This window comes from Mesoplodon densirostris (genome assembly GCF_025265405.1).
Source record: "Mesoplodon densirostris isolate mMesDen1 chromosome Y unlocalized genomic scaffold, mMesDen1 primary haplotype SUPER_Y_unloc_1, whole genome shotgun sequence".
NCBI lineage: Eukaryota > Metazoa > Chordata > Mammalia > Artiodactyla > Ziphiidae > Mesoplodon > Mesoplodon densirostris.
In genome coordinates this window covers 2,135,500-2,147,139 of record NW_026778236.1, presented here as the reverse complement: position 1 = coordinate 2,147,139, position 11,640 = coordinate 2,135,500, and the positions used below count along the sequence as shown (strand labels likewise).

The following is an 11,640-nucleotide window of genomic DNA, read 5'->3' as shown; positions in this document are numbered from 1 at the left end:
AAATAAATAAAATAATAATACTAATGTTAAAATAGTTTTTCGGTAATGAGAAAAAAAGATGAGACTGCCCATTTACCCTTCATAGCATTTTATTTTAAGTGAGCTATTAACAAAACAATTCAAAGGTCTTTAACTTATAAAAAAGGCTATGCTAATCATAGTTTTACCTTTAAGGAACTGAAGTAAATGTAGAGTAAACAACGATCTGGTTAAGTCTAATTCTATGATTTACAAGTTGTAACTGGACTCTTGCTGTAACTCCCATATGAATCCCTGTAAGAGCTTCCACTTCGATATGCAGAATAATCTGTATCAGGATTTCCACCATAGCCATCACGATCACTAAATTTAAAAGAATGATATAAATTATGTCATCAATTTAAATTATGTGTCACGGTCACATAATTTAAAAGAATGTTTTTATTTGATATAAACACAAAATTTTATATTACCTGTATCCTCTAGAGGGATGATCAATCCGAGAACTTGAATGTCCATAATAACCGTGTGCATAGACTCTACGTGGCGGAATATAATCCTTGCTGGCTCGGAAGCTTGGATAATTTCTCCGTGAATAACTTAAATAAAGCAGATAAAGTTTTAAAGGCAACTTATCATATCCAGAATATATAAAGAATTCAGACAGCAAAAAGACAAAAAATTTTAAACGGGCAAAGGACTTGAATATACTTTTGTTCAAAGAAGTTATACAATGACCAACAAGGACATGAAAAGATGCTCAACATATTTATTAGGGAAATGAAATTCAAAACCAAAATGGAATATCTACTTTGCACCTCTCAGACTGGCTATAAATAAAAATAAACAAACTGAATATATCAAGTGTTGGTGCAGATGCAGAGAAACAAATCAAGTATATGTGCGTGGCAGAAATGTAAAATAGTACCGGCTCTGTGGAACAGATCAGCAGTTCCTTAAAAAATTAAAGAATTACTATATGTCCCAGGAATTCCACTCCTTAAGTATATATACACTCAAAAAGAATTGAAAACAGGTACCCAAGTGCTTGTACAGGAGTATTCATGACAGCACCATGATGGGAATAACTCACACAGATGGATAAACAAACCATGTTAATCGCACATAAAATGGAATATTTAGTCAGCGGAAAAAAAAAAGTCTGAAGTACTGATTCATGCTAGAGCATGAATGATCTTTGAAAACATTTATGCTAAGGGAAAGCTGGATAATAAAGGTCACATATTGTTTGCTTCCATTAGTGTGATATATTCAGGATTACATAAATTCATAGATAAGGACACAGGTTGGTACCTATCAGGGACAAGGGGGGAGAAAATGGGTGTGACTGCTTATTAATTTTATTTTGGGGTAATGAAATGTTTTGGAACTGAACAGAGCTGGTGGTTGCATAACACTGTTAAGTGTACTAAATGTTACTGAATTGTTCACTTTTAAATGTTCAATTTTGTGTTAGGTAAATTTCAACAAGAACAACAAAATAAACCATGACTTAATTCATATATTGTGTTTTCTCTTACCTATCTTTAATAGCATAACCACCATCTCTTTGTGACATATAGCCAACTCTCCGAAAAGAGACTGGCTCTCTACAAGGAGGACCTCCATAATTTTCTCTTCCATGTGATACTGAACCTTTAGTTTAAAAATGCTTATGTATGTATCTCAATATTGACAGTAATGTTTCAAAGAAAAATCCCAAAGTCTGATATCCTTCCACTCTCCAAAATCATTTAAAAAAACTACTCCTTCTAAAATTCCATTTACGCACGTTTTCATTTCCCTTTCAATGTTACCACTAAACATTTCATTTTCTGACATCTCCCGTTCCCTATACATTTTGCATAACCTTTAAATTACCAGCAGTAAGGAAAACTTCTCAAAATTTGAGCAAAACATTGATTTTTGGTAACTACTGTCACATATTCAACCACCAAGTGGTTGGCTCTCTCCTTTAAGTGTACAACCTTAATTATTGACCTTTTATGATGATAGCAATAGTGACTTCTCTTGTTTATTAGCAATAGAGGGCTCATTTGAAAAACACTGTACCGCTTCCAAAATATGAAACTATCTCCCATAAATAATGTTCTCTTCATGTGTTAATTCTTATTCCTCATTCCTGGAGGTCACTAGGACCTTGTTTGCTCTCTTCTCTTGTTTGTTCACTAGGCTAACCATCTAATAATGGAAAGGGTAGGCTTCTTAGCTTTTGTTGTATTTTGAAGTCAATATCGTGCTACATTTGGCTTCGTTCATATTCTACAGGTAAAATGGCAATTTGATAATGGCTGTTTCAAGTCTGTACCATATTAAGGATCAGAAAACTGCTAAAAAAGTTAAGAGCACAAACTACAGTTCATATGGCCAGTTTCAATTATTGTTTATAATAATTAAATAAAAAACCAGGTAGCCAATATACATAGCTAAACTAGTCTACAGACCAGAACATTCTCTCACAGGACATAGGTTTCAAGAAAATTCTGATTTTTTTATTCTGAAAATTTTGAACATTTTAAACACAAATTCTATATTTCAATTAATATTAACAACTATGCAAGTACTTTGAATAATTCCATGTTTTCACTTTGTCTAAAAATTCATAGAGGAAAAGGTAATATATGCCTCGTCCCCACAAACCAACATTTTTCTTTTAGTAGTATTCAAGCATCAATTAAAGAAGACAACTTAAACTTTTCCTTTGTAAAGAACATTTGGTACATAACTGAGTGTTATTTTTAATATCTGCTTCGGCCCTCTCTTTCAGATTGGCTTCCCACATAACCTCATCTGGATGCCCCACAACCTGAGCTACTGTATGAGAGTCACAGGGAGCAAGGTACTCCCTATTCACGGAGGGTGGAAACCCTCATTGTTCCTGTCTTCCACGCTCACAACCACTTGAATAAGTATTGCTTTGGCTGCTTGAGTAACCTTCCGGACCTCCTCCATATACACCTCTCGTATTGCTATCACAGCAACTGATTCCTCCATATGTCAGCTGGACCCTTCGTGCTGCTGGTGCAACACGGGAGTCAACTGGGAAGTTAATGATTGAGAAACAAACTTTAAACATTACAAATTTTTCTGGTATCATATAACATGACTCAAAGTGCTAAATATTGGAAAAGATAAGCTTTATCTGTCTCTGCTATGAAAATATAAACTATGTAGCAAGGGTGAAGGGCTTCCATATTTATTTAAAAGAGAGAGCAATAGTTTTCAGCCTAAGTAGTTTCTTGGACAGTAAAAGCCTCTATTTTAGCATTTTTAAATAATCAGTAGAGTGGCAACTTTTAACAAGATTTAGTAGGGCTTCCCTGGTGGCGCAGTGGTTGACAGTCCGCCTGCCGATGCATGGGACACGGGTTCGTGCCCCGGTCCGGGAAGATCCCACATGCCGCGGAGAGGTTGGGACCGTGGGCCACGACCGCTGGGCCTGAGCGACAGGAGCCTGTGCTCCGCAACTGGACAGGCCACTATGGGGAGAGGCACAAGTTCTGCAAAATAAATAAATAAATAATAATAATAATAATAATAATGTTAAAATAATTTTTCTGTAATGAGAAAAAAAGATGAGACTGCCCATTTACCCTTCATAGCATTTTATTTTATGTGAGCTATTAAGAAAACAATTCAAAGGTCTTTAACTTATAAAAAAGTCTATGCTAAACATAGTTCTACCTTTAAGGAACTGAAATAAAATTAGAGTAAAGAATGATCTGGTTAAGTCTAATTCTATGATTTACAAGGTGTAACTGGGCTCCTACCGTTACTCCCATATGAATCCCTGTTAGAGCTTCCACTTCGATATGCAGAATAATCTCTATCACAACTTCCACCATGGCCATCACGATCACTAAATTTAAAAGAATGTCATAAATTATGTGATAAATTTAAGTTATGTGTCACGATCACATAATTTAAAAGAATGTTTTTATTTGATATAAACACAAAATTTTATATTACCTATGTCCTCTAGAGGGATGATCATTCCAAGAACTTAAATGTCCATAATAACCGTGTGCATAGATTCTATGTGGCGGAGTATAATCCATGCTGGCTCGGGAGCTTGGATAATTTCTCCTTGAATAAATTAAATAAAGCAGATGAAACTTTAAATGCAACTTATCATATCCAGAATATATAAAGAATTCAGACAGCAAAAAGAGAAAAAATTTTAAACAGGCAAAGGACTTGAATATACTTTTGTTCAAAGAAGATATACAATGAGCAATAAGGACATGAAAAGCTGCTCAACATATTTATTAGGAAAATGAAATTCAAAACCAAAAGGAAATATCCACTTTCCACTTATCAGACTGGCTATAATTAAAAATAAACAAACAGAATATATCAAGTGTTGGTGCAGATGCAGAGAAACAAATCAAGTATATGTGCGTGGCAGAAATGTAAAATAGTACCGGCTCTGTGGAAAAGATTAGCAGTTCCTTAAAAAATTAAACAATTACTATATGTCCCAGGAATTCCACTCCTTAAGTATATATACACTCAAAAAGAATTGAAAACAGGTACCCAAGTGCTTGTACAGGAGTATTCATGACAGCACCATGATGGGAATAACTCACACAGATGGATAAACAAACCATGTTAATCGCACATAAAATGGAATATTTAGTCAGCGGAAAAAAAAAAGTCTGAAGTACTGATTCATGCTAGAGCATGAATGATCTTTGAAAACATTTATGCTAAGGGAAAGCTGGATAATAAAGGTCACATATTGTTTGCTTCCATTAGTGTGATATATTCAGGATTACATAAATTCATAGATAAGGACACAGGTGGGTACCTACCAGGGACAAGGGGGGAGAAAATGGGTGTGACTGCTTATTAATTTTATTTTGGGGTAATGAAATGTTTTGGAACTGAACAGAGCTGGTGGTTGCATAACACTGTTAAGTGTACTAAATGTTACTGACTTGTTCACTTTTAAAGGTTCAATTTTGTGTTAGGTAAATTTCAACAAGAACAACAAAATTAACCATGACTTAATTCATATATTGTGTTTTCTCTTACCTATCTTTAATAGCATAACCACCATCTCTTTGTGACATATAGCCAACTCTCCGAAAAGAGACTGGCTCTCTACAAGGAGGACCTCCATAATTTTCTCTTCCATGTGATACTGAACCTTTAATTTAAAAATGCTTATGTAAGTATCTCAATATTGACAGTAATGTTTCAAAGAAAAATCCAAAAGTCTGATATCCTTCCACTCTCCAAAATCATTTAAAAAAACTACTCCTTCTAAAATTCCATTTACGCACGTTTTCATTTCCCTTTCAATGTTACCACTAAACATTTCATTTTCTGACATCTCCCGTTCCCTATACATTTTGCATAACCTTTAAATTACCAGCAGTAAGGAAAACTTCTCAAAATTTGAGCAAAACATTGATTTTTGGTAACTACTGTCACATATTCAACCACCAAGTGGTTGGCTCTCTCCTTTAAGTGTACAACCTTAATTATTGACCTTTTATGATGATAGCAATAGTGACTTCTCTTGTTTATTAGCAATAAAGGGCTCATTTGAAAAACACTGTACCGCTTCCAAAATATGAAACTATCTCCCATAAATAATGTTCTCTTCATGTGTTAATTCTTATTCCTCATTCCTGGAGGTCACTAGGTCCTTGTTTGCTCTCTTCTCTTGTTTGTTCACTAGGCTAACCATCTAATAATGGAAAGGGTAGGCTTCTTAGCTTCTGTTGTATTTTGAAGTCAATATCGTGCTACATTTGGCTTCATTCATATTCTACACGTAAAATGGCAATTTGATAATGGCTGTTTCAAGTCTGTACCATATTAAGGATCAGAAAACAGTGCTAAAAAAGTTAAGAGCACAAACTACAGTTCATATGGCAAGTTTCAATTATTGTTTATAATAATTAAATAAAAAACCAGGTAGCCAATATACATAGCTAAACTAGTCTACAGACCAGAACATTCTCTCACAGGACATAGTTTTCATGAAAATTCTGATATTGAAACTATGTGATAAAGAAGCCTACTAACCAAAAAGTGTTAGCAGCAACTTAAATTAAGAGGAATTCTTTAGCAAACATGGACTTACAAGCAATGTTTTCCCCACTGCAGTGCTAATCACCTACTACATCTATAATCAAAAACTGAAAAATTATTTCCCAACCACAAATCAATAAATAAATTAGTGATTGGTTAACATGTTCATATACTCCTCATTTTCCGTTTTGCTTAAACATTCTGTTTAAAATAGCTCACTCTCATTAATGAGAAACAGCTGTTTCTGCATTATATAGCATTTACCTTCTCTTCCCACCCCACTACTGCTTCGTCTTTGAGCACATCTCTTAGGAGGAGGACCTCCACTTCTCGAAGATGGTCCTCTTTTAACTGGAAAGGCTCCCCTGGAAGAACTCGCGTTGGGACTAGGAGGGTGTCCACCACGACCTGTGTTTAAATGAAATCTTTTTAGTTAAGTAGAATCAACATTTTTTCATTGGGCAAGTTTCACTTATTGTTATAAATTTTCACTGAACAATTACTCCAGTCTTCAGCTTTCCTATCTGTGTAAACCAATATGATTGTTTCCTCATATGACACATAAGTTAGTAGAGTTCAAAGACTTACCGTAAATGTCAGTTTGGAAAATCTAGGAAAAAACTAAAGAACCACTGGTATGACAGCGGTTTGGGGAGAAGAGAGAGAGTACAGGAAAACCTGGATATATTAAATGTAAAACTGAATTGTTCATCATTTTAGGAGGAAGATGCTAAGTTATTAGTTATATAATTCTGGTGTCAAGGAAGCTTTTGAAAAACACAACATCCTAGGTATAAATCAAAACATTAAAAATAAAAAAAGATGAATACAAAATGCATTACCTAAAAGTTAAGTATATACATACAAATAACTCCCTTTGCAGGAGAATATCTGCTTATAACTTTACACTTGGTCCAGTATCCCTAGTTCTGCATCCATGGATTCAACCAACCTTGGATCACGTAGTGATGTTATATGTATTTATCGAAAAAAAAAATCTGCTTCTAAGTTGATCAACAGTTCAAGCCTGTGTTATTCACAGATCAACTCTTAAATGTTAATTTCTCGGTGAAAAGGGCTACGTTCTGTTCAATTTTAATAGTATTTAAGAAATGCACACTAAATACTGAAAATTTATGTGTTACCTTTCTAACCAGAAAGATGTTTAGGTATATTCCAATTCCCCTGTATTGCCACAGGCAAGAAAAAAATGAGTATTCTTACACATGGCAGAATATGAACTGGTCAACTTTTCTCAAGATCAAGATAGTGGGAAAAGAACAAAACTGTGTTATCTTAAAATGGGCACACCCTTTAACTGAAGTTTCAAAAAACAGTTCCTAAAATTCACACATGTAATTATCACAAAAAGAAACTAAATGTTTTATTTCTGAAGACTGGTTATGGTTAATAGATGAAGCAGAGGTTGTTAAATATATGGAAGTTTTTGAAATGCAAAGTGCTTTTCCTCCTTTTCTTACTAAGTAGGAAACTTCTCTGAAAAAATCCAAAAAAAGGCATTTTCAACGACTTTCTCCTCTAATACACACACAAAGAAAACATACATATTTCTGAAGCAGAGCTTTTTACTCTTTTCCTGGATCAAAGACACCTTTTAGAATCTAAAGCTCTATTTATTTCCCTCAGGTATTTTCCCAAATGCATACCAGAGACCCAGGTAGAAAAGCCTCATATCAAAATGACAATGGAGATTTGCTTAGATGTCTGAACACATATACTTAAGACAAATACTGCAAGGTGAAACCTAAAATATGAAGTGTTTAGCCCTGAATTGTGGATATTCTGAGTGACTTTTATTTTCTGTTGTGGAGTTTTCAAGATTCTCTAGGATGTTTATGATGCAATAAGGCTACTCTCAGAATAAAATTAACCAATGTATTTTTAATAGATTATGAATGAATCATTGATTTAAACTCATATCAAGATATTGGTCCTAAAGTGAAAAATTCTAATGTATGATCGACAGTAGGAAACTCTGTAGAAAAATTCTCGAAGAAAAGAGGCAATTAGTAATAATGGTAAAAGAGACTGAATTTACTTTAAAATTTATGCTATTCCCCTGTACAGTGATTAACTTTTTGCACATTACCTAGTTAAGTCATTTTATAACTACAATACTTCTTCACCACTTAGAAATACTTGCTGACTATCAATGTGATTCATCATCTGATAGTTCTTACACACTACTTTGCTCATAAAGGATGGAATAAAAACTGAGAGGTTTCTATACAGTTAAACCTACTATTTTTCGGTCCTCTGGTTGCAGCCTTGTATTTGAAAACATTACCCAGGTGTCCTCCAGGTGAGGGATGCTCTCTTGCGCTCCCACTTCCTCCTCTTCCATTTCCTCCTCTTCCATTTCCTCCTCTTCGATTTCTTCCTCTTCCATGTCTCGGATTTCTCAGATGGCCCCTGTTTCTTGCAGGAGGTTGTGGTCTCTGTGTACCACCGCTTTCAAAAGATGGTTTGTTGGCTTGCTCTACCTTAATTGCCTTTCCATCCAAAGACTAAACAGATTAAGTATAACATTAATAACATCGCATCAAATTTATTTACTACTGCTCTAGTTCAAGATCAGTATTTTTTCCCCAAAGCAAACATTTTCTTCTGAAATGATGGTGTCCTTCACCATGCCAGATAAATGAGACTTAATTAGTAACTGCCTTTCATTAAGTCATCCAACACAAAGTGTACGTATTGGCAATTAGAGCTCCCTGAAATGTCCTCTGGTATTAAAAGAAGATTAATACCTCTCACTTATCATGAGAGAATATACCCTTTTATTTTCTATAATGGAGAACTAAACTCACTTCCTTTCTCTACTTCTACCATTCAAAGTTTTCAGTGTCCCAAGGGTATATAAAAGTATGCGTGTCATTTAAAAAATAAAATTATTCAGTTATTTATTCAAAATGGTTATTCCTACTCTAATTGTTTTTAGCATTTATTAAATATTAAGGGAAAGAAAATTTTCCAACATGATTGTTCTTCTGTATTTACTTCTAATAATTTCCTTGATTTTTTTTTAAAATAGAGCACTTATTTGGTCCTTAACATTTCTTGCCTTATTCAATTGTTTGAACATGTCCCCCAAGAGTAACTTCTTATAATGGTACTTCATATTCTTATGTTTCAGAAATGCTTACACTTCTTAATCTCCCAACAACTTCCTACATTAACCTTCTATAGATGCCAATGTGATTTTTGAAAACATAATTTAAATCATAATATAATTGCTCTAAGTAAAACACTCTAGCTGTTTCATGTTATCCTTGGAAAACAATTTTAAATGCTGAATTCCTACTAAGATTTCTGGTGGATATGGATGGGCCCTGGCCCAATACAAACAGCCTCAACAGCCATGTGCTCCCATGTTAGGGCCTCCTTTTCTGTTTCTGGGTCCAAAATATTTCCCATACACTTATGAATGGCTGCCTCCCTCCCAACATTCAGGATTTAACATTCTTAGATGTATATGTATAGAAATCCACTCCCCTTAAACTCTAATGAAATTACCTACTTTATTTTCCTTAATATTTTTGCATATGAAATTGTATTTAGTTTTACTTGTACGTTTCTCATCGTTCACCCTAGAACACAAGTGTCCAAGAAAATAGGTATTTTGTATTCCCCACAACCATTAATCAATTGCTAAAGCAATGCCTGGCAATAAAATATCTGTTGAATAAAGAATTGAAGAATAATGTCTACACAGACTACACGTTCTTGTGCTGAAAACAAACCAAAAATGGGGGTCAACTATACTTCATGACACAAATTTACCTCTGCACCCAAAATAAAATCATGAGTCAAGATCAACTTCTAGGTACTATCATACCTTAAAATATGAAAGTAAAGTAAAAGGGTCAACATGTGCCAAGTGCCTGCAGCATACCAGAAACCAAGCTATAGGAAAAAGGGAATTAATGTATGTGTTCCCCACTATGAGAACTGAGATGCACTGGAAGTACTTTTAACAATGAACAATTCACAGGATGATGAATATAAAAAGATATTACCTGCAATATAAAATGGGAAAAATATTACCTACAATATAAAAATATTCTTTGAGCAAATATGCAATTAAAAGTACAGTTTTAAGGGACAAATGATTATTTGTAACAGTGACACAAGGAAGACTGACTCTGAAGTACAAAAAAGTCGAGACTGAAAAATGACAGTACGGGATATTGCGGAGAGCTCTACAGGCTAAAACTTATTTACTTTTACATTTGAATGCTAAAACAGGTTTAAAATATATTGTTAAAGCTAATGTTAATGTCAATCTCCTTCCAACCGGACAATCCAGTACTTATGTGACAAAATGGAGAGTGAAGGCTTATATGGCATCATGTTACTTCAAAAAATTAGAAAAAAAAATGTAGAAATAGTAATAAATGGAGAACACAAAATATTATTAAAGTCTCTTACTTTTCCATTCATATCTTGGACAGCATCCTTTGCATCTGCAGGATTCTCAAAAGTAATAAAAGCAAAGCCTCTAGACTTGTTTTTTTTCTGATCCTTCATCAACATAACTGTAATATACATAAATATTTTTAATTTAAATTTCACATAAAATTGAACGTTTCATATTTTCAAAATAATCAATCCTTTGACAATTTCTCATAAGGCCTCCTTAATTTCATGTTATGGACACAGTGCAGTAACAGCCTCCCGGAAGTTACTTGAAAACAAAACAAAAACCAAAAACAAATAAAGCAAAAAAACCCTTTCCATTTTATATCATTTCTAGTATTTTAAAAATAGAGTCAATAATTTCAACCATTCTACAGCTAGCCTATCTCATCCCATTTCATGTCCTATGACCCCAGCATGTGTACAAAGCCCTGGGACTTCCCTGGTGGTCCAGTGGATAAGACTCCACATTCCCAATGAAGGGGACACGGGTCTGATCCCTCGTCAGGCAACTAAGATCCACATGCCGCATGCCACTGTGCATGGGCTTGATCCCTGGTCAGGTAAGTAAAACCCAGCATGCTGCAAAGCGTGGCTGGGGTGAAGAAAGAAACGCTGCTTTTTGCCCTTCTCAGTAGTAGGAGCCCCTAAGTTATACAATTTCACTCATTGCCCAGTGCTTTCCTAATAACAAACAGAAACTTTAAATAAAAGTGCTCATGTGTTACAAATAGAAAAAGCACTTTAACTTAGCTGTTCAATGGTGTGTGTTTAATACACATTTGCTTCGAACATATATATATCTATATATATATATATATAGGTTTTAAAAATTACCTTCCATAATGTGACCATATTTCCCAAATACCACTTCAAGAGAATTTTCATTGGTGTCAGCATGGAGGCCTCCTATGAACAGTTTCCCAGCCTGATCTGCTTCCGCCATTTTTCTGTAAGTAATGAAAAATATATCTTTATACATATAGCAAAAAATAAATTATAAGCAAAAACTATTACACCTGTTTATAACTCAACTGAAGTACCCTTTAGCAGTGAAAATATTTGCCGTTTCTTACTTAAAAGAGAGGAAACTTGTAACACAAAGCCAAACAAGCACTGGCGTAACAAATGCTCCATTCTTTATAGATATCTTAC

The 11,640-nt window shown here is 34.3% G+C and overlaps 1 protein-coding gene across 1 annotated transcript; it reads right to left on the bottom strand.

The window, feature by feature from the left end:
* Positions 1–260: 260 nt before the first annotated feature.
* On the bottom strand, positions 261–11,431 carry LOC132482961 (RNA-binding motif protein, X chromosome-like; the record flags this gene model as incomplete). Its single annotated transcript, XM_060088237.1, has 8 exons — positions 11,323–11,431; positions 10,498–10,604; positions 8,477–8,573; positions 8,354–8,428; positions 6,323–6,453; positions 5,038–5,141; positions 453–578; positions 261–342 (listed from the first exon to the last, which is right to left on the bottom strand). Coding segments are annotated over exons 1-8 (831 nt in total), but the record flags the coding sequence as incomplete, so codon positions are not given.
* Between the last annotated feature and the right edge of the window lie 209 nt (positions 11,432–11,640).